The sequence below is a fragment of the Garra rufa genome, chromosome 3, assembly GCF_049309525.1.
Source record: "Garra rufa chromosome 3, GarRuf1.0, whole genome shotgun sequence".
In the NCBI taxonomy this organism is placed as follows: Eukaryota; Metazoa; Chordata; class Actinopteri; order Cypriniformes; family Cyprinidae; genus Garra; species Garra rufa.
In genome coordinates this window covers 30194778-30219760 of record NC_133363.1, presented here as the reverse complement: position 1 = coordinate 30219760, position 24983 = coordinate 30194778, and the positions used below count along the sequence as shown (strand labels likewise).

At 37.0% G+C, this 24983-nt stretch overlaps 1 protein-coding gene across 1 annotated transcript in view; it reads left to right on the top strand.

Annotated features, from left to right (window-relative positions):
• ptprn2 (protein tyrosine phosphatase receptor type N2) overlaps positions 1–24983 on the top strand; it is a 222296-nt gene that overhangs the window by 135772 nt on the left and 61541 nt on the right. The window contains exon 12 of the mRNA XM_073836598.1: positions 7958–8022. Coding sequence (XP_073692699.1) covers positions 7958–8022 — 65 coding nt within the window. The remainder of the gene's footprint in view (positions 1–7957; positions 8023–24983) is intronic.

Here is a 24983-nt window from a genome sequence, read left to right as displayed (position 1 = left end):
AGACAGGCTTCATATGTGGTGGGTTTGGCATCTGTCATGATGTCTGCTCTAATTCTGGAGTGATTGCTCGATAACGGTTATAGCCACGTCGGGCAGGCACTTGTCATCATCTCTTTGCTTGCAGCCTTTTTCATTGGCAGCCATGGAGAGGGATGGATTGATTGGGTGAATAGGTCAGCAGAGGAATGTGGGTGGTGAGATGAAGATGTGATATTAAAAGATCCATGAGCGCTTTCTGGAAAATGCTTTTTTTTGTCATCCTAAAACGGCATTATGTTTTGCAAACAGATCGGGGGAAAGGCATGATGGGATGGCCCTCATTTCATACGCAATCTCTCAATCACTCCTTCTCTCCTCAGTAAAATGAAATAGATGCACACATGCCTCAGCTCAGTATAGGATGATGACAAACTGATAAAATTCATGTTGCAAAATGTATTCTTTAAAAATATGGTTGCATGATATAAATGTGACATTATAGTGCTGTTTAAATATGCCATCAGTATCGAAAACATACACAGCTATAAATGCTTTCATACTAGACCATGCCACCCAAGTGGCCAAAGTTAATTTTTCAGACACACACTGTATATATATATTTACAGCGCAATCTGTATCAGGTCAAATGGTTCTGTTGACTTGTTTGTGTTACTGTCATGCTCGACTTTGTTTAAAGTGGGCCACATTTTCCAAAAGTCCTTCAGACATCTTGACTCTTGCAGGACAAGCGTGGAGAGCTTACGAGAGAGAAGTAGCACTTGTTTCTGATGAGTAGTGTGGTTTAAATAAAATCCCCTGGTTCAAAGCCCACAGGCAAATCAAGCTTGATTCAGAGCCAGATGAACAGGTTGTCCTTGTTTCCTGTCCAATGAATCTTTGGATATAAATGGTTGTTTAGGTACATTTACAACCAAGTTTTTGGACCTACCTACCATCAGGTAAATGGTATCACTGACAGATAAACCTGTTTCAGCTTAACTGCTTAAATTTGTAGCGATGTAAACATTCACACTGGTTTTGGCTTAACATGCCAGAGAGGTTGAGGAAGCCAAACCTTTCACCATAGATTAGAGTTATTTTAGTGTTTGACAAGATTTTTTTTTTTTTTTTGTTCAAACTAAATGCATTTAAATTGCTATTTACGTCTTTGAGAAGACTTTCAAAAATGCGGCCTATTAGTACAACGGAGGCGTCGGAACAGCTGGAACATTAAGAAGTGCATATCTGGAATAAAACTGTAGTGACTGATACAATAGCCAATTAAAGCCATTTGAAAAACAACTTGAAAATCAAGCCTGACACATGTTTTCATGGGCTGTCTTGAGCAATTTGGAAAGTCAAGACAATTTTAACTGAATAAAATCAGAAATGTACAGCTTCCAGAATTGGTGTGTGTGTGTGTGTGTGTGTGTGTGTGTGTATGTGTGAAACGGATTGTAATTCACATAGTGCACTCAAATGGGCTTATGTTATTTACAATTTTTTGTCAATATGTCAAATGTCTTATATGAAATCTAAACAAAATATGTTTCATTTTTTAAAGGCCTTATTTGCCCCCTATGGCAGATTTGCAAGACGACCACCGCTTACGATTGTTTGGCTGCTATCTTTTTTCATCATCTGTGGACAAATCTTTTCTCTGTTTATTTTTCATTACTTTGAACCTCATCCAAATCCAGCATACAGTCCTAAATGCAACAAAACACAAACTTTCATGAGCCATTTTTTCAAAAAGCAGGGCATCTTACCCTCATGCAGTTCTTTTCCCCTGAGAAACGCTCAGGCTCCCCTGACTCTGTCCCCAGCCTTTCATTTACATTTAAAGTGGCTGCAGACAGGCCTGAGTGCAAAGTGGATGGAGGAGGCCTCCACAGTCTCTGAGCTCTAATAAATGGAGACTCTGAGGGGTTCTGGGGATTGGCTGTGACACAAGGTTAACCTGGGTGCAGTTTCATTCGCAAGAGTGGGTCAAAGCTCAGCGCAGGGGAGAGTGAGATTTAGTCCCTCATGTGCGAATATGCGATGTGAGAAGGCATGTTTGTTAACGTGGTTGCATTTGCTCTCATTTAGCATATCTTCTGCACTCTATGGAGTAAAAAACACATCAACAAATGACGGATGGATATTGGTGGCATAGTATTTGTTCTTGTTTACCTATGAATGTAGTCTGCATTCATAGGTGTGACACTGAACTATGTATGATTTAGTTAGATTACAATTACTTAAAATTATCCAGGTAATTCATTAACAAGCATGGGTCAGTGACATATTGAAACACACATGCTTAGAAATATATTCTTTGTAATTATGTTGGTTTTATGTTAAAGTTTAAATTGAATCACTTTAAGAATGTCAAGTGGTGTAATTATCAAGTAAATAGTGATAACGCATTCAAGGAGAAAGGAAAAGATTTTTAAGATACATTTTTCAAGGTTAATTTATGAATAGGACATTCTACAGAAATGTCCACTTTTAGTATGGCAAGATGTCTTAAAATGTATTTCGTTTTTTAACATATAAACGTAGACCACATTATTAGATTATGTTTTGACTTTATGAATACATATAAATAACAGCTTAATGATTTTTTTTTGTGCAGTTATTTAAAGACCACATATACCATTTTTTTTGTCACTGGTGGTACCTTCTTTGGTAATATTAAAGGTATTTATAAAATATTACTTTCAACTTAGTTACCGAAAAATTATAAAAATGCAAGAAATAAGGAGATTATGTTTTTATAATTGATTTTTGATATATTTAATGTGACAGAAAAAAACACAGTGACACAATGAATCACCAGTGACATACATAAGACCTGATTTACTGATCTTCAGTGTTGTTACCCATAAGGAAGGTAACATATTATATATTTTGTATTATATATTTTATAATATTTATTCAACATTTAGTATATGCCATTTACATCATGTATTTGATAGTATGAATACATTCTTGTATTTTAAACGATAAAAAACCTGTTTTTGACTCAAAATAAAGCACTTTGGCACTTTTTCTTTCCATAGAATGACCCGAATATATGAATTCATTAGACATTTAGTTCACTTCAAGATTGAAAATGTACTCACCCCCATGTCATTTAAGATGTTATTGTCTTTCTGTCTTCAGTCGAAAAAAAAAAATTATGTTTTTGAGGAAAATATTCCAGGAGTTTTCTCCATATAATAGACTTCAATGGTGGCCAACAGGTTGAAGGTCCAAATAGCAGTTTCAATGCAGCTTCAAAGGACTCTACACGATCCCAGCTGAGGAATAAGGGTCTTATCTACTGAAACGATTGGTCATTTTCAAATTGGTCAAAAAAAAAAAAACTAGCTTGACACATTACGTAGTAACGTTGGAAAGGTTATGTATGATATAGGCAGAAGTACTAACAAAGCGAATGTGCAAAGAAAGTCAAACGGCCTTTACAAAAAAGCTAAAACAACGATGTTGCATGATTTTGAAGTTGGAGGACAAAATGAGAGGGAGTTTTTCGCCCTACCCTACCTTTTTGAACCGAAGTACACAGACATAGAACTAACCGTGTGTGACCTTTCCAATTTGATTATGTAATGCCTGAAGTCACAGATGTGCATCGCAGAGCTAGTGCAAGATGAGCATTTGTGGTAAAAAAAAAAAAAACCTTATTCCTCAGCTGGGATCATGTAGAGCCCTTTAAAGCTGCATTGAAACTGCAGTTTGGATGTTGAACCCGTTGGTCCCCATTGAAGTCCACTATATGGAGAAAAATCCTGGAATGTTTTCCTTAAAAACCTTAATTTCTTTTAGATTGAAAAAAGAAAGACATGAACATGTTGGATGACTTGGGGGTGAATAAATTATCAGGAAATGTTTATTTTGGAAGTAATCTTGTCCTTTAATTTGAGAGCTCACATCACATGATATTTAAAAACCTGAACTTGCCTTGCTTTGCCCAACCAGGTCAAGTTGTGTGATATTGTGACACTTTGAGCTTGGCACATTTAATAGGGTCTGGAAGTGATCTATGTGGTCGCTTCCTGTTTTATGGTTTATTTTTGACTCTTGTTTGGACTTTATTATGCAGTTTAGGGGTATAGTTATTATTATTATTAAAAAACACTTAAATATTATACCATAATATACCTACGTAGTTTGCCAGCCATTGTATGAATTGCATTTTTAACATATTTTCGAATGATTAAATTTGTGTCACAAAAAATGAGCATCACATCATAATGTTCTTTGCTTTGCTACGAAAGCGAAGCATTTTCAGCTGACAAAAATGACCGTGTACAAACAGCGGATAGTATATTTGCCGCCTCTATTTCCGTGCCTGTACAACAAAACAGTATATATGTGGCAGTAATAGATGTTTAGCGAGGTTGGATGATCTCTGTCTCAAGAAGTGATGTTGTGGTGCAGAATAGCTCAGCTGTATTTGAAACCCAGACACTAAAAAAAAGTGTCTTTCATTTTCTCTCAACCACAGCAGCTGATAGACACTTTAGTTCACACACTCCCTCATTCTCGTTCTGGTACACACACACACACATATACCTGTTTATAGAGACCGGGCTTTAACGCTGTCACAGGCGGGAGAGTGGGAGAAAGAGTTTCTTCAGGAGTGAAAGACAGACAGACAGTGATGTAAGGAGAGATGAGCCACTCGTTGATTGTTCTGAGGCATCGTGCTTAATCATATGGAATGTAGCATTAAGAGAGGAATGGGCTTTCGTAGATTAAAATCCTAATTAAAGAGTCTCCAGCAGACAAGACCAGCACTAGAGACCAACTCAGCTGGTGTCATTAGCATAGACGTCATCTGGGGGCACTTTAAGAACTCTTTCTCTCTCCTTTTTGCTCAACTCATTTCTTCAGAATGTTTCCTTTTTGCCGTTTCTCTTTTCTGTCCAGAATCTTCACCTCGGCTTCCTTGCATTGCCATTTATTTTCACACTTTTCTTGCCTTATCTTCCTGAGTGTTTGACGGTCTGTTTTTCTTATATATTTTTCTGTCTCTCTCTCCACTATCTCAGTGCTGCCTCTTAACCCCGCTCCCTCCCTCTGTCGTTCCTGCTTCGGCAAAGTAAACAAAGTCAATTATAATTTCACACTGTATAATTATTTTCCCTTCTGTGTAATCTGTAAAAAGCCTTTTAATTCACTCTCTCTCTAAATGCGCTATCAAAGCTGTGCTTGAAAAGAGCAACTTGCCGGAGAATCAAAGTAGGAGAAAGCATTTATATATATCTTATATGTTGAGCTTTTTTTTCTAACTGATGCATTTTGTTTAATTCAATCATCCTAAGATATGCTTCAATCCACATATTACTGTGTACACACTCTCACGCTCGTACACTTGTGTTGTTCTAGGTTTCTTCATGGCTTATAGAAAATGGCAGGTAATTCTTTGCACATTTCGATCAGTAACTGACTGACATGATTCCCACCTTTCGTAATGAACATCTCTGATGGCCTATTTGTTGCTGAAAGCTGTTAAATGTGCTTTTTTAAATTGTGAGTAATCTTCATATATCTACCAGGTCGGAAATGAATGAGGTCTTGTGGCAAAAATGGCACCAAAATGAACAAAAATGCCTTTTAAATTCTAGACAAAGCGGCAAAAAATGCCCCTGCACAATTAAACAATGTATTACGTCTGTCATGATTAAAATAAAATGTGAAAATGAATGAAAAGTGTCAATTCACAGAATTACATTCGGATTTACTCGCATTGCATCAGATCGCTTTTATGCTCTGTTTCGTGTAGCATTGAGCCTTATAACCAATCAAATGTGTTTCTGTTGAACTTACGAATTCATTGGTCAATCATAGGCGCTTAGATTAGTCCGCGCTAAAAATTCTGGAGCTGTGTTGAGTGTGCACACTCGTGAATTCCCTCATCATAAACAACACAGTGCAGATACAAACAAATAAAAGATTAATTTTGTAGCTTCAGTGATTATAACAGGAGTTTATGTATAACTTGCGCTATACTAGACTAACGTCATGGGCTGACATGTTTGTCTGTAAAGCCAGAATGCGACATGCCTAAAACTAAACAAAAACATTTTATAATAATGTTTATATAATGTTTTCTATATTGATATTAATAATCATTATTACAATGTAAAGAGCAATAATCCACAATAATGATTTTTGTCATAATGCTGCAGCCCTATGAGCTCCAGTTTTTTATCATTTAGATACAATTTTACAATTTTAAACAGTCTCTTGTTATTGACACCAGTTAAAATATTGATTGAAGTAATTGGGTGAATTAAAGTAATTCACATTAAAGACAACATAGTATGACGATTATCATCACAAGGTGATTAAAATTGCCCTCACAAGTGTAAAAAATGCCCCTGGAAACCAATTCCAGGGGGCAAACATTGCCCCTTAATGGAAAAGTTAATTTCTGACCCTGGTATCTACATATTTTTTTTTTTTCTAGTTATTACCTTGGCACTGTTATGAATATAATTTCAAAATTAGGAATTTCAGCATTGAAATAGAAGCTTTTGGTGTCACTGAATGAAAATAGCTTCATGACATCAAGGACATCCTTAGAAAGAGTCAAACTTGCATGCTAAAACTAATTTATCATAGATTTATCCCAGTGGCTAGCTATAATAAAATAAATAAATTTACGTGGCATGATTTACAAAAATGTTTTTACGCATGTATTTTAGGAACAAAAATTCCGCTTTCATCTCTAAGATGGTTCCAGTAATATGTAATGAAGGAAAATGATGCTGGTTAGAATGAATGGTAACATGTGAACAGCTCAGCGTTTCAGTTCCATATCAGAAAATTATTAGTTATTTCAAAAGCCCTTCCAGCCTACAACAGCAAATAAACCAAACTCAGAAAGACCACTGACCAAGCAAACAAATGAGATTTAACAATAGAATAAAAAAAAAATCTATCAAATTACCTTTTTTATTATCTATTGACTAAAAAATATATTTATCTGTTTATTTATTTGAAGCAGTTAAATGTACACTTTTTGTAATAGAAGTGACACTGTTTGAGAGATGCACAGACTCAGTTTTCAGTTGTGTTAAATCTAACCTTTGCTGACTTTCAGACTGATTTGTTGTGGATTTGTGTTGAGGAGAGACAGCAAACTGTTGCGGATGAACAGAAATTGTAATATGTTAAGTGGTTAAGTATCACTTGTATTGCTTTGCTGGGAGTGTAAGCAAACTAACATTACTGCAGGTCAAATGTATGTTTTTCTGTTTCTCACAACTTGAAATGCCACTTGAAATGGCTTATATATGTGTTGAAGTATTAAACATGTCACAATGTTATTGAAAGGAACCACTGATTTTAGTATTTTAAGAAGTTATGAAAGAAAAGATCATTTTTTTTCTTTTGACATACAAAGCCCACACACAAGGTGCCATTATATGAACCTTTTATTCAATAGAAAATCTCTGAAAGCTTCAGAAATAGTCACATACTGGAAAAAAGCTTCAGAACTCTGATCCATCAGCTGAAAATATGACGACATCCACAGTGGTCTTAGTAAATTCAGTTATTGCAACCACACAGTGCTCTTTCCCAGATTCACACAGTAGGATAAATGTTTGTACTTGCAGGTTTCGAGCTGAAACATATTTTTCTTGGTGTATTTTCTAAAGATGTCAGACTCCCTGGAGCAATATACTAAAGTCCCAAAACATACTGAAATCCTGTCTTAGTGCTAATAATCCTGAAGAGCATTTTAGACACCCTCTCATCATTTTCCATTGTCCTCAGTCCCTCTTGATTGTTGCTTGTGGATATTTGTCATGTCATATATATTTTAGTATTCAAATGTTATTGATCAAAAACAACATGGAAATGAATATTCAAAGGAGCTCAAGCACCTCTGTCACACACTCATCCGTCTCAGCACTGAAGACATGCTATATACCCTCTGATGTGCTCTCACTCAGTCACCCTTTTTTCTCTTTAACAGTTGAGCAGAAAGGACAGCTGGAGAAGGAGAGTGGTCTGCGGATTCTTGAGGCTGGACTGAGTGATGTAAGTCAGAGAAAAGGAGTCTTCTTTCTCTCCCCTCTTCCCCCCTTTACCAATGATGACATCCTGCTTTCCCAGAGTGCAACCCCATATTGAATGCCTTCCACTCGCAGAATCTGTCCCTAGCATTCTTTTATAGATGGTGTTTATATCGAACTCTAGAAAGAAATGTCATGGATTAGCAATAGCACCGCTGGCATTAAAGGGATAGTTCACCTAAAATGAAAATTGTGTCATTCTGTCATTTACTCACCCTTAAGTTGTTCCAAACCTGAATGAATTTCTTACTTGTGCTGACACAAAAGAAGATATTTTTAAAAATATGGGTAGCTAAACAGTTGCTGGTCCCCATTTACTGACATAGTACCTGTTTTCCAAACTATGCAAGTCAGTGGAGAACAGCATTCTTCAAAATAACTTCTTTTGTGTTCAGCAGAAGAAAGAAATTCATGCAGGTTTAGAACAACTTGGGGGTGGGTTCATTTTTGGTGATCTATCCCTATAAATTGTGAGAACAGTTTAAGCCATGGCTTGGAGATGCTATTTATGTAAATGTTCTTTGAAGTTTTAGTGCTACATTTGTGCTGAATAAGTATAGATAAAGGCAAAATCATAGCACTTATGACTAGCACTCAACTAATAGGAAAAAGTCTTGCGTCCCAGATGAAAGGTAAAGTCCCAGAATTGCTACACTAAGATTTATGCGAACTCCATCTGATGCAAAATCCCTAATGGTGCTAAATGGTTGCCATATTCATACTGTGTAGCTTATGTTATTCCTAAAGTACTTCCAAAAATACTATTACTGTGATGCATATCTAAAAATGCATGCCATTACTATATATTTTTGGTGCTCTCTTATTAGCTAGCTCTATTCTTGTGAATTATTAGATCAGATAAAACTAAGTCCAAACCTAAATTGGATTTATTATTCGACTTACACGTCTTACACCCAAAGGAATGGGGTTACATCATTAAACCTCCTTCTGTGATTGTGGTATATGTTTATATATGGTGGTCTGTGTGTGTGTAGATGTGTGTGAGCGTGTAAGTGTGTGTATATGTCTGTGATTGCCATTAAATAGAGCTAAGCGGCTCTCTATGTCACTGATTCAATTCGCTGTCTGCTGCAGAGGCAACATGCCAAATATACTCTGTCAATCAAAACGGCCACACAACAGAGAGAGAAAGAGAGAGAGGATGGAGGGACAGATGGTTATTAGTTATCTCAATCAAATACATGGAAAGAGATGTTTAGAGACTATTGCCTAACACGTAGACATTTGGCAATTTCACTAGATACTTTAAACTAAAATGATTAAAAGTGCTGTTCTGCATGAAACATGAAGCCATTTAAAACATAAACAATACTGTACAGGTATATACCACAGGGGTAGTTTAATATCTTAGATTGAAAATGGGGAAACGTGTTTTGCTTATGTTTGGGATAATAATCAGAGAGGATATCCTTGCATTATTCTCAGAATTTAAGGGAACACTGTGTGAATGAGACTCTGTTCTTATGCTGGGACATTTGATCTCATAACCATTGACCACCCAGGGGCGTAGCAACCGGGGGGGACATGTCTCCCGCACTTTTTTTGACCTAGCACCAATATTTCCGCCATTGTTCTCTGATTTGTTACTTAGATTTGAGTGTACTAACATTTAGCCAATCACAGCGCAAATCTCTTGGGTGTCCTCAAATTGCCACTTTGGTGCTGTAAAATGCCCAGTGTTCTTCTATTTAGAATTTATTATACTGTATGAACATCACCATACTGCTGCTACACCCCTGGACCACCTGCCCTTAAGTCTGTGTTGTTTCTTTAGTGGCCTGTTGAGCAGTCCTTAAAGGAATAGTTAATTCAAAAATGAAAATTCTGTCATTAATTACTCACCCTCATTTCGTTCCAAAAACATACAACCTTCGTTCATCTTCAGAAAACAAATAAAGATATTTTTATTCTATATTTTTGAAATCCAAAAGCTTTTGACCCTGCATAGACAGCAACGCAACTGACATGTTCAAGGCCAAGAAAGGTCGTAAGGCCATCGTTAAAATAGTCCATGTGACATCAGTGGTTCCACTGTAATGTTATGAAGCTACAAGAATAATTTTTGTGCACAAAGAAAACAAAAAAAATGCCTTTATTAAAAAAAATTATTGTCTAAAGACTTCAAAAGAGATGTTGACTTGCAATTTCCCCCCCAGCTTTGCATATTTGAACCAGAATATACAGACGATGAACTAAGACAGATGGACGTTCTATGTCAGAATTCCAGCTCCTGTGTCGGTACTCTTGTGAACGTGCATGTAGACTGACACAGAATAGAAAAATAGTTGAATAATGTTTTTTTTTCTTTATCTTTGTGCAAAAAAAGTATTCTTTTAGCTTAAATTGTGTTCCAAAGATGAACAAAGGTAATATGGGTTTGGAACGACATGAGGGTGAGTACTTGTAATGACAGAATTTTCATTTTTGGGTGAACTATGATTTTAACAACTGCACTGATGCAGCATCGCATGTTAAACCACTGGCAGAAAGACAGGCGTTATGAATACTAGATTTTTGATGATTATTTAATGCTGATTTTAATAAATTAACATTTTTTTTTTTTTTTAAAGCAATTAAATTATCAGCATTCTGAATAAGACTGGTCTAGCTGGCAACTGTTATAGCCTTTTTGTTCAGAACTTTGGTAAAACGTGACTACCATCATGATCTTTCTGGTGGGTATGATTGACCATTTTTTAACTTTATTCTTGTTTTTAATATATTTTAATAGTCACTGTTTGAACACTGTTGTTGTAAAGTGCTGTCTCACAGACACACTGATTTCTCTGAGAATATCTTAGAGAATTCATACACTATGTTTGTAAATGATCAAAAATATACTATGGGATTGTTTTAGTTTTATTTTCAGTTGTTCTAAAATTGTTCATCAAATTTCAACACATCTCTGTACAGACCCAAATGTCAGTGAAGTGCAAGAGACATGGAATTATTTAGTATAGGACTTATTTGGCGTTGTAGTCAATAATTTCCTGTGAATCTCTGACTAACGATTCATCAGCCACTATTTACATTTACATTCATGCCTTTAGCAGATGCTTAGAATAGAGGAACATCAGCAATGTCACAAACCCAATCATATTCATAGTATACAATGGAAAGTTTATTAAAAATCTAGATTAGAACAAATAGAAGAACAACACAGTGCAGTAAACCAACCCAGTGTGTTTATGATTACAATAATAAATTAAAATAATATTCTAACAAAAACTAGTTTTCAACATCAAGCAGCATAATTTTTATTTTTGTACAGATAAAATAGCAGCTGACACCGGAAGCCTTGCACATATAAATGCCGGCTCTACATTGAAAATAAGGCGCATTCTCAGTATTTCGCTTGTAGTGTTGTGTTTTAATCATTCACAGCACATGGCAGTAAGTGATTCACAAGCGTGAACATTTTCTTGTTTTTGTGATTTTTGGACAATCACTGAGATAGATGTTTTTAATTTTCAAGTTTCCTTCCCTGTGCTGTTTGCCACGACGCTCCCATTACATGAAAACCCAGGCATTGATTGTTTGCCAAGAATTAACGTCAAGCATATTCCTATTGAAAGCAGCACTTTGATAACCCATCCTCCCACCTCCACAAATTGTTTTCCGATCCACTTAGGGTTGTCTCCATGCCAACATAAGACAAACACAACAATAGAAAGAGGAAAAAAATAAATAAATAAAGGGACGCATGTTTTTTGACACATTAAGCAAGAGATGCAGCCATCTCGCTAAGACAATAACAGGATTAGCTCAAGTGCTGTCAGTCTGTGAGCTGACATAATGCAGCCTTTAATATTCATAAAGAAATTAAGTGAAGAAGGTTTTGAGGGGCGGTGGACGGATGTGATGAAAGGGGAGGGTGCGCGTGCATCCACGTTGATAAATATTCATAGAGGCCTCTCAGCGGAGGTGAGAATGTAATCAAGTAGGGTATTGATGTGCCGGCAGCCTTTATGAACCTGGTCTAAATGAGCTTTCCAATAGAGAATGTGACCATAAGACCTCAGTATGTGTGCCACAAACAAGCAAAGAGGAGAATACGTCGCAAAACAAACTACGCTTCTTCCAACTCCTCCTTTATCTTTTATCCACTGTAACTGCTGGGTTGCTAGTAAAAACTGTCATCGACATTATTATTATTTGCATTTGACAGGGTCATGAAATGGTTTTTATGTTTCACTGCTGTGAGTTGGTGTTTACACACTGTTCATGAGTGCATACATTTTGCAGCGCCGACTGACAACATATCACGTAGTTTATAAAAATGAAGAGTAATTAACGATGAGATTGAGATGCTGGTCATGTTTAACATTCCTGTTGACCCTTTTTTAAATCAGATTTTCGTAATCAAGTGCAAATAACTTTTTGAACCCAGAGCTCTCATTACAGCGCTCAGAAGATAATACTACCCTTTTTTGGCCCTCTCTTTCTCATTCGCTCTGTTCACACACCTCTGGTCATTTTCACCATGCTGTATGGGTGCAGGGCCGCTGTCTAAAGTTTGTCATCTTGGCCCGTTTTGTTGGTAATTAGCCTTAATCACGACTGCTCTGCAGGGGTCGCGGAGGCGCAGGACTCTCAGCTGGAAGGGAAAGAGAAATTATCTCAGCTGTGTGAATGTGATCAGATAGCACTGAATAAAATAAAAAGCTACGCAGAGTCGTGCATACGACTGTGTGTGTTTCACTGAGCAGAAGTATATGTGATAGGGATGTAAGTTAACGATGCATCACAAGCCAGTTGAAAATCTATACAAATATGTGACTATTCAAATCAGTTGAGATATTAAATGAATCGTTGGGGGTGGAAGTTTATATGAATGTATCTCTGAGGCAGAGGTTGCGTTAGACTTTAAAATTCCGTCATAATCCATTATTACCCGTCATTTTAATTTTCATATTTTAATTATAATAACACATTTAATTGCATTTATTTTTGTTCACATTTTCAACCTACAGGACGATATAGGCTTATGCATTTATTTCGAAGAGAACAGATGAACAGATTAGACAGCGTAACTTTTCATGTTCAATACCACACCCCCCAGTGACAGCTATTTTAATATATTCTCATTTTTATGACCAATTTCAATTCATAAATCCCCGTCGATCTTTTGGTCTATGCTGTTTTAAGTTAATAACTGAACAGTACATAATGCGCCTCCCATCCAAAAAATCGCAATGAAACGAAGTCTCAAATTTCAAATTCTGTCAATTTCATTAGAAAATTCAAGCAATAAGTGCCGTTTTGGCGCTCTTTAATGTGCCGTGATAGATCGTTGTAGCTTCTGTGTAGTCGTCTGTGCATAAACAAACACGTAGCAAAAGATTTGTGACAGTTTAGATTTTGTTCTGGATTCAGTGCTCTGCTGCCACACTAGAGTGCAGTCGCCACCAACTGGACAGAGGTGGGAATTACAGCTACAAATTACAATAGATCACCCTCAGGTAATCTGTCAAAGTGACGGACGGTCTTCAGATTTTTCCGTCATTGCTAAAAAAATTCTGTCAATGACGGACAATTTTCGGTTAACGTGACCTCTGCTCTGAGGGGAACTGACTGTCTTTAGAAAGGTTTACATGGTATTTTCTTTTCATATTGACTCTATTAAAGCAGTGTTCATAAGCGCAGCACTGCTTTGTTTACAGCGGTAACCAAGTAAATGCTGTATTGCCACTGTTCCATAAGCGCCACCTGCTGTCAAAGAGTGAATTTTCATTCTCTTTCAGCTCTTCTGCTTTTGTCTTGTTTAGATGTTTACGTACCATACTTTCACAAAGTTAAAATCAGACCATTCTGTTATAGCTTCACATTTCAAACTTATACAGTCTAATTTAGTTTAAAAACTGGTCATGCAGAATCTTTGTTTGGATCATGATTAAAATACAGTGGTTTCCTCTGAATAAAATGGAAAGAGCAAAAGCAAAGCCTTACTTTGTTATGTAAAGAGATTTCTTTTGTTTGTCTTATTTATTTCATTTGATCTGGGGTTTGTTTTAAAATGTCATATTTCAGTTTCACAAAGAAATGTTCAGCATTTTGTTCAAGCAATAATTTCACTTATAATTTGTCTTATTGGAGAAGTTCACTTCCAGAATAAAAATTTCCTGATAAATTTACTCAACCCCATGTCATGCTAGATGTTCATGTCATTCTTCAGTTGCAAAGAAATTAAATTTTTTGAGGAAAACATTCCAGGATTTTTCTCCATATAGTGGACTTCAATGGTGGCCAACCGTTTGAAGGTCCAAATTGCGGTTTCATTGCCACTTTAAAGGGCTCTACATGATTTCAGCCGAGGAATAAGGGTCTAGCGAAACAATGGGTCATTTTATATTTAAAAAAAACTTTTTTAAGCACAATTGCTCGTCTTGCACCAGTCATGTTGGAAAGGTGTTTACCAAGCGAACATGCAAAGAAAGTCAAATGCCCTTTACAAAAAAAAAAAAGGTAAAACAAGATGTCGGACGATTTTAAAGTTGGAGGAGAAAATGAGATTGAGTTTTTCACCATTCCCTACCCTTTTGAACCTAAGTACACAGATAATTTTTTAAATGACAGATTTGTTTCCCTAGATAAGACCCTTATTCCTCGGCTGGGATCATGTAGAGCCCTTTGAAGCAGCATTGAAACTGCAGTTTGAACCTTCACCTCGTTAGCCACCATAGAAGTCCACTATATGGAGAAAAATCCTAGAATGTTTCCTCAAAAAACTTCTTTTGCGACTGAAGAAAGAATCATTACATCCCTGGTGTGTGAGTAGGTGGATTGACACATTATGAAAGGCATATCTTTGTAGGAGAGAGAAACAGGATCATAAGCAGATCATAAAGGTGTATGATGGATCTAGGAAAAAGAAAAGAAGTAAAAAGAAAGGAAAAAAGAAGGAAAGAAAAGGTTTAAAAAGAAAAAATGCCTTCCCATGGGGGCCAATCAAGTCATAGGATTCCTCTCACCTCACGCATGACTGAAATCTTTCTCGGTAAAGTAATGACAGAAATGCTTAGCTAGAGATCTGATATGACAGTGGAGGATGTGACTGTGGTAGATGTAGACTGAGGTAAGTAAATGTCAGAGAGATAAGGAGGGAGGATCGATAGGCCTTCCACAGGTCACACCTCCATGTGGGCACATGCAACATTTAAAATGAAGACATGATTATTTGATGCGATGTCTGAATGGCATATATAGCTCCTGCGTGTAGAGCTCTGTTGTTTTGACATTTGTACCTAGGTATATTTTTTTTCCGTTGCACAAAAATGATACAAAGGGTGGCAGTAGAGTTTTTTCATATTAATATATATGTGTGTGAAATCTGGTGGAGATGAGGGAGAGGGAGACAAAAAAGTGTGAGATGGAAGCAGGGAAGGGAAAGATTTCTTTTTTTCAGTTGATAGTTGATAAATGTGTTGATTAATGTTTTAATGAACTCATTTGCTGGCCAGTATATCATATCTTCCTTCCTGTTAAAAGATGAACCTCTTTATAGCTCCTTCTCTGATTAAAAGACAGAGTAAGAGAGAGAGAGAGAGAGAGAGAGAGAGAGGATGGGTGGGATGAAGAAACACAGGGCTACGCACAAAGGATGAAAAATAAAAGGGAACGGGAAATAGGGAGAGCAAGACAACAGGGATATAAGAGAGGGAACGCAAAAGAGATATACATAGCTCATAAAAGGCAAAAGAAAAAGCCTGACCTTTTTTCCTCCTTCTATCAGTGCCAGAGGTCACGGGGGGCACACAACACCTGGTGATATCACCTGCCCCCTGACCACCTGTATGTCAGCTGGCCCAGTTGTCATAGCGACAGTGACTCTGCCACCCCACGTCAGCTATGATAGGGGTTTCCATAGCGACTAAATCCCCAACACTCTATGTCAGCTGCACAGGCCTATCGTTTACTCACAGTCTCTGCCTAGCAGTTGGTGGGAAGTGTGGGAGACATCCAGGTGTAGAGAGGTGATGGAAGAAGAGCTTTAAAAAGAACCGTCCATCATCACCCAAAACCAGTCGTGCGTTTCGTCCACCCAGAAGCCTCAAGATAATATTTTTGCAGGAACATAGGATTTAGTTAGAAGAAGCTAACATGAACTAAGAATGAACATCATTTTACAGCTATTATTCATCACTATCTCTATATTAATTCATTTTTTAACAATAAAGTAATACATAAATTATAAATAAGTAAGTAAATGTTCTAAATATTAGGAAGGAACATCAGTATTTATAAATTAACATTAACCTAGATTCTGTAAAAGAAATACCCATTGTTAGGTTTTAATACTTAATGCCAAGACATTAAAGGGGACCTATTATGCCCCTTTCAACAAGATGTAATATAAATCTCAGGTTTGTCTCAAGGCTAAGTTTTTGCTCAAAATACTACACAGATAATTTATTATATAACTTTGAAAATGCCTATTTTGAGTAGAAGCAGAAACACAATGTTTTTGTGCATCCCTCTTTAAATGTAAATGAGCTGCTGCTCCCCACCCCCTTTTCCGGAATAGGACAGTGTCTTTACCGCTTGTAGCTCAGATGCTCTGCTAAAAAACATCTGTTTGGTTTTGATTATTATGTCTATTGCGTTATGTCTATTGTTTTTTGGATTGTAAACGAGTCAAACTTTCATCTAAAAGCATAATTACGATGAAAGAGACACTTTTAAGATTGACCGTGATTCGTTTTCTGGTCAAATGGCCGGTGAATGGCAGTGTTAGGGGCACTACTTTGAGCGCATCAAAATCGATATTTTTACAACACTAAGAAGGCTCGACACACCATGAAACTTTGCTCGAAGTATCCGAGTCAAGAAGTGTTGATCTCCGAATGCGAATGAATGGACTTAATATTTAAGGTTAATATTGTTTTTCACTTGTGACAAAACAACAAATTAGCCGTGCATTTATATGGAAATATGCTTTAGGAGCTATCCATCTTTACTCTCCTCACTTTTACCTCGCATTCGGAGATCGACACTTCTTGACTGGCAAGACGGCTGCGAGCAGAAACCCAAACAGTGTAAGTGAGTTGTTCAAAACCTTTCTTTTTAGTAAACTCTGTGTACACAAACAATGTTCTCAATGCTCAAGTTCATGTGTAGAGACCCAGGCAATACTTCGAGCAAAGTTTCATGGTGTGTCGAGCCTTCTTAGTGTTGTAAAAATATCGATTTTGATGCGCTCAAAGTAGTGCCCCTAACACTGCCATTCACTGGCCATTTGACCAGAAAACGAATCACGGTCAATCTTAAAAGTGGCTCTTTCGTCGTAATTATGCTTTTAGATGAAAGTTTGACTCGTTTACAATCCAAAAAACACCCCAGATTGCATTTTGGCAAAAGTTTCCCTTTAATCTTCTGATATCCGAAATCTCCTCCTATTCCCTTAAATAGGGCAGTATTTGAGGGGACAGACATTTTTAGTGGTGCCCAAAACCATAGTGGACGTTCCCGAGTGCACTATACCCTTAAATAGGGTACTATTTGGAACAGCCATTTTAATTAGGGTTTATACATAATTTTCATTACAGAGTTCGGGATAAATTCTTTAATCTTACTACTAGAGTTGCCCGTTTGCCAGTTTAATGATTATTAAACAGCAAGCACAAACTATGCAAAGGCAGCAGTCCTTGCGGTGCACTCAGTGTCTGAATTCACTCACTTGTTTTCATTTACTCCTTCAAGTGGACTGTATTAGTGGGCTAATGTAGGGAATAGTGAATGAGGGTATAGGGGGCGATTCGGATACAGCCATAGATTTTCTGAATGCACACATCCGAAGCACGGTCACAGACAGTGGATTTCACATGGCATTTGAGTACTAAACTAAGTTCTCTTTTAAGCTTAAACTGTCCAATACATATAGGTTTATGTTAAAAACAAGCATAAGTTACAAAAACAGTTGGTTATGTCTGTGAAGATAAACAGCTGGTAAAGAAATTGCATATTTATATTAGATCTGTTTGGAAGCAGCATAATATACAGTAAGTAAATCAATAAATTTACTGCTTTCTTGTTTCCTCTGAGGCTGGGACTCTAAATAGTGTTATGTGCTCGTCTGTGCAGTCAAAGACAGAACAGTTAGCATGCTTTGCTCGAATTTGTGCCATTGTGTTGGAACTGGTACACCGTTGTTGCTTGCGAAAATAAAATGCCGGCGCCTTGGGTGGAAATGTGCAGATTAAGGGGCAGTAATATTATTATAAGATCCCCTTTTGTACGTCATAGGGGAAGCGGAATCTGAGTGCCTTGTTTTTTCACAAGCTTGCAAAGAAAGGCCTACCAAAACAAAGTTACTGGGTTGTCCTTTTTCACATTTTCTGGGTTGGAAGATGCACTTCCAACCCAGAAACACAGAAAAAAACACAGAAAAGTCGGAATTTAATGTTATGTCACTAATGTTAATGAATTGAAATTTATTATAAAGCTTTAGCATTTTTGGCACTGTGCTGTTGGATTTTTAAACAACAACTCTTTAAGTGTTCCTAGCAATATACAAGATGGAAAAGTACTTGATGGAATTTGAGTACCAAATACAAAGAAAAACATAACAAAATCCTTCATTGTTTTTGTGGAAATAGAACAACAGGTTCTGAACAGTTATCAAAAATGTCACATCAAGAAAAAAACAAAATATATTTATTTGAAAATCAGAGCCTTTGTGTATAATACAATATAATTAGCCCCAAAAATACAATGCAGGCTGCGTAAGGTGAGAGGACACAACAAGAAAATGAGAACAATGGGTCAGAGTTGGACTTTTTGAGATTTGGAGATTCTGTAGGCTATGCACTTGTCAGGAAATTGTGGATGATTGGGGAAGGTCAAGTGAAGTACATTAGAGGAAAATAAATTTTGAGAACGGTGTTCATATGATGGTCAGTAAAGTGCTGGAAGAAAAGTTTAGAAGCTGTTCTAGGAGGGATGGGCTGTGATGGCATCAGGAGCAGGTAGTGGAAAGGATGTGTATGAATGAGCCGATGCTGTTGGCTACTTTATTCTCAAATTAGCAGGAGGCAGATCCTGTCAAACGGTACATCTGACTGAGTTTGTGAATAAATTGGGGCAGGAATTATTTCAGGTTGTTTATGCATGGATGCAGCCATTAGCAGAAGAATTCTCCAAGCACCACTTCAACAGATAATGCAGGAAGGAGCAGAAAATCATCTATGACAGGCAGGAATCTCAACTGCGATTTTCCTGATGTGTGTGTTTGTGTGTGCGTGTACATTTTTATAGAGAAAATTAAGCATGTCTACATGCTTGTTTTCATAGAATAGTCTTAGTGAAAGGCTTGTAAACCTTGTCTGCTTATTTACTTGCAGTTATTTCACCTTAATTTAACTAGGTAGGCCATTTAAATGCAAATTCTCATTTTAGAATGGGAGCTTGGCAGGTAACAAGGGATATTTCAACCATAAATACAATAGCAAAAAAAAAAAGAAAGAAATACATGGAGGGAAAAGGAGAAAAGAGTTCTAAATTGATGCTGTAATTATTAACAGTTGTTATAAAGAATATTAAACATTGTAAATGCATAAAAAGTAACATATAGGTACAAATAATGCATTTCATTGAAACATTGTCTTTGTATGTGAGCAAAAACTCTCTCTTTCCATCCCTGCACTGACTTTCTTTTTCCCGTCCCTTCTCTTCCTTTCCCAACCCAACAAGAGAGTGGAATTTGATGCAGTGGAAATAAACATTAGCATATAATACTGTGACATGTCAAGGAAGGGATCCGCTGTCGAATCACATCTTGCAGGTGTAGAAACAGGAAGAGGTTTCTCCAACAAGTTCAGGCCTTTTCACTAGACCTTCCTTTCAGATATTTGCCTGCCTTGCCCTGCTAGTGTTCACAACATGTTACATACGTGACACGTTGTCACACATATGCGCAAATATAGTATGAATCCACATTTCAGTCCGGCAGAAAAAAACTCAAGTGTGAGCTATAAAAAATAAACTAAATACAAATGTATTCTATAATTTGGCTTAGTGTTTTTGAAAATTGTCTGCAAAAGCTGTCCATTCTGGCCTTGAACAATATTATGGTCCTTTCTAATACTGTAATTAAGGCTTTAAATTGAAACCTGAAAATGTCTCACACTTCTAGCACTTCTAGGCAGCAGTTAATATAACAGCTCTACAGTTGGCGTGTAAGCTGATGTTTTACCGCAGCACTTGAGAAGTCTTTGGGGGAACATATTGGTGTTTCTGTTGTGATATGTAAATGGGGTTTCCGTAAAAATCCCCATTCGCACTCATGACTCATTAAGACGCTTCTCAGAGTCGCATGTGTGTCAGATATTAGACAGTCAGGAGACTTTGGAATACTCTAAGAAAAAAAGGAATACCAAGCTAGACAAAAGGCATTCACACTTGGTTTGACTTTTCAGTTATTCTCCCTCATTTGCTGCTTAATTATATTCATGCAGTTGGGTCTGGTGATGATCTTACTGTAAATTAATTTACACTGTATTTAAGCATTGCTCAAAATGTGAAACTGAGTATTGTATTTACATAAAAGGTTTTTGCAAGACTGAGCTGAAACTGTGGAAGGTTCTGAAATGTACATTGATACAATTTGTATCAAAGGAATATTTGATAAATTCCACCGTTCCACAGTCTTCGCCTGATTAGAAATGACCTTGAAGGTGTTAATCAGCCAGATAGAAAGGAAGAGATAAAGTCAAGATCACCATGGAAACGCAAATATTTGTTATATTGAAGGCCAGCAAATATGGCCTTCGTGTCCACTGCGTGGTGGCACAAATGAATATCCACTTTACCCCTAATGGTGGCTTTCAGCTTTTGCACAGCCAATACCGCACTATAATGTGGGGCTTCATTGGTGGTTAGATCGAACATCAGTTTGCTGTGTACACTTTACGTGAGGGAGATCACAACTGCACAGATTAAAGCTGTCCGTGAAGATCGCCTCAATCTAATCAGGTGAATGATCAGATTATTATTGATTCAGTAACAGAAGGCCAAAAGCAGCAGCACAATAGGCCTGTGTGAGCTTCCATTGAGCAAGAAAAAAATGTGTCAATATTTACCTAATTATTTCCAGTCTTGCATGTGAATTTATGATGGATGTTTTGTTTGTGAAACTTATGATTATTGTTATTTGCACAATGTTTTTGTACATGTAATTGTTCATCATTTATTTAAAATTTGCAAGCTCAAGGAGGAATCTGTTTCCTCCCAAGGTTTCTTCATCATGTACTTCAGTATCTTAGGGAGGTTTTCCTTGCTATGATCTGTTTTGGCTTGATCTGCAAGGCACTAAAGCTGCTTTGGAACAACTATTTTTTAACCATTTCCTAAGAAGCTCACGTGGCAATAATATAAAGCTAAAATTTTGATGAAAACCTTGTGACATCCTAATGTCTCTAAATATAATAGACATGTTTATGTACAGTAATCCAGTCACTGTAAATGCATTTATTTCATTATATACTTTATTATATGGACAAAAAATAGAAGAAGAATGACATGAGGGTAAGTAAATGATGCTGGATTTTTTTATTTTCATCTCTTTAAGGGATTAATTCTTTTCCAGAAAAAAATCCTGATAATTTACTTTCCCTCATGTTATTCAAGATAGTAATGTCTTTCTTTCTTCAGTCGAAAAGAAATTAAATGAAAAACATTGGAGGATTTTTCTCCATTTAGTGGACTTCAGTGGGGATCAGTGGGTTGAAGGTCCAAAGTGCAGTTTCAGTGCAGCTTCAAAGGGCTTTACACAGTCCATGCCGAAGAATAAGGGTCTTATCTAGAGAAACGATCCGTCATTTTCTAACAAAAATAAAAAATTATATACTTTTTAACCACAAATGCTCATCTTGCACTACTATAACTACACGCATTACGCAATCACGTTGGAAAGGTCACGTGTAACATAGGCGGAAGTATCAACCCAGTGTTTACAAAGCGAATGTGCAAAGAAAGTCAAACGCCCTTTATTTTTGTTAGGAAATGATCGATCGTTTTGCTATACAAGACACTTAGGGTCAGTTTTACTAAACGGCAAATTAGTGCGAGAGCCCAATTCCAAAAATTTCTGTGGTGATTTACTAACAATGTGCAAATTAAAGAACACAGATTTCATTTACAAATCGACCAACGCAATATACCAAGCGCAGCGTAAATTAGCATACCTAATAAAGAATAAAGAGAAAAAGAAGCCACAGTACTTTGAAAAGAACCAGAGGCCAAAAATTTAAGGGTTGCAAGAAGTTTCGATAGACCTGGTATTGCATGACTCCTAGTTAAGGGTTGGTCTTTTAATTCCTGAAACAAATTAAAAATAACATGGCTTGGCAAACAATATTTTTGGATAATGTCTTCTTTTGGCTTTCCAAATAAACAAATAATTTAATATGTGTAGAAATTTTTTCTCCCTTTTACCACACGCTCTCTGTTCTCTGTGGCGCAAATGCCAGTAATTTGACGAGCGCAAACATTAGCGCACAATACAGTCCTCCAATAAATGTTGTGTCTGAAAGGAAAACTCCTACAAATGCATATTCAATAAGGTCGGACGCAAAAATAACTGTCCACACCTTTTCAGCACTATTTCTTTACTGTGCATCTTTAGTAAATCCTGAGAGTACTATTTAGACGGTTTGCGCTGGCGCAAGCTGTTAGTAAAACTGGCTCTTATTCCTCAGCTGGGACCCTTTGAAGCTGCTATTTGGACCTTCAACCCATTGATCCCCATTAAAGTCCACTATATGAAGAAAAATCCTGGAATGTTTTCCTCAAAAACCTTAATTTCTTTTTGACTGAAGAAAGAAAGACATGAACATCTTGGATGACAACCTTTCAGGTCATAATTGTGTCTTTTTTTTGGACCAAACAAATAGAACAAATAGATCATAATTCATAGCAAGTGTTTCCATAAGCACTTTGTTTCAAACTTTAACTTGTCCCACTGTCCACTTTAAAACAGTCTGGACATAATTTAGATTTTTGTGCCAGTCCAGAGATTCTTTACATCTCCACTGCAGAGCCATGATATTTCTGCCCCAGACATCAAAGCAAATGATGTTGTTCTCCTAATGCAGAGGAAAGAGGGAGTAGCACAAATGAAATGAAATAAGAGATAATAAATTGATCCTGAAATACCAAGAGTGCTGCACACAACTTCAAAGCTTAACCCTGTTTCCTCTCTTTCCATCTCTTTTCTTTTTTTCCAAGGGTCTTTCAATGGTCTGGAGATGAAAGTCCTCTCTTTTTAGTGCATATGCTTTTTTATATGTGCACATCCTGTTGTGTATCTTTAAACATTTAAATGTAAAAAGGCTGTGGCATGTTGACGAACCCTTTACGATAATCTTTATCCAGCAACACCTCAGATTTGTAGTTTTTATTTTTTTGCTTAATTGAAATAAACTCAAGGTCTTTATTATTTCAAAACCACATTGATCAACTGCTGTCTTACCTTTCTGGCTTTTATTTAAAGGAAGGTTGTTGTTGTATCAAACCAAAAAAACATAGCATAAAGACTTTCTGAAGCCATGTTTTATCAGTGTTGTAAATAAGAGGTCAAAGATCTCGTCGCTTGGTTCTTCAAAGCTCAGCATTGCTATTATTTGCAACACTAACTGACATCATAAACACCTACACTCGCAACAGATGGAGGGCATCCTAACTTCCTGTGCAAAAAGACTGTGTGTTAACGAGGTGCCGGAGTGCTAATGTGGTGTGTAATGTTCAGACTGTGTGAACCTGTCAAATGAAGTGTGTGTGCGTGTGTGTCTGAGCCTCGATGCTATAATTTTGTTTATGCTGCATTTTTAGAGTCAACCTAATGTGCCGAGATCTGAGCTGCCTGTGATAGAGATTTCAGCGGGCACATCAGCCACCACTAACAACAGCCATGCTGTTAGGAACCCGGTCTGCCTGCTTGAAAAGTAACTTAAATGCCAGCGGTTGCTGCGGTGGATCCCTGTGTGAAATGTCATATTGGAGCAGCCACTACAGAGCGACTCTCTCTCCTCATTCTCTCTCCTTCTCTTTCACGGGAGCGAGGGCTCCAGAGGATGGATGAAAGCAAGGAAAGAGAGGCGGACTCGCAACTCTGGCAACCTTTTACCATGGTCTGACCTTTTGGTCAGGGAAAGAGCGTTTGATGGCGGTCTGTGCAGGCATTCCCCCCCACCAATCAACCCCTGAAGCAGCTCTCCAAAGCAGTGTGAGAGGCGTTTTTTTATTGCATTTATGAGCCTTGAAAGGGAATAGTGAGTAACGTGTGGGCACCTGCATCTAGCCCTCATTACACCTCCCTTTCCTTCTCTGTTTTAAAAGGTAATGGCTAGGTCGGCCTTAAGCTGATGGGATTCAAACCAGCTATTTTGACCTTCCACCCTGCAGTCTTTTTACATCATCTGACAGTGACATATGAGAGGCAGGTGGTTTTATGACAATTGCAGCTTGTACTTCGTGTTATTTTAAAGTTACATTGAAAGTACTGTAAAAGCTGTCGCTGCTGTGCCATTAGAGCTTGTCAGACAACAAATGCTTTAAATTAGACATCACTCCCACATACTGCTCTCGTGGCACCGTTTTATTCCTTGAAACACAAAGACCATTACCTCATGTTATATTAGGAACAGATTGTCTCTCTATTAATTATAACCTCAAGTAACCAACAGGATAATGTCATTTTTCTTGAAACATGCCAATCATTTTCCTTACCTTGGCTAATTTACATCTATTTTGAAACTGTCTCACCAAGCTGCAATTATAATTTGAAATAGTTTGTTACACTATAAGATAATAAAGTATATCATAAAGTACATTTAGGTAACTTAAAGGAGTAGTTCACTTTCAGAACAAAAATGTACAGATAATGTACCCCCTTGTCATCCAAGATGTTCA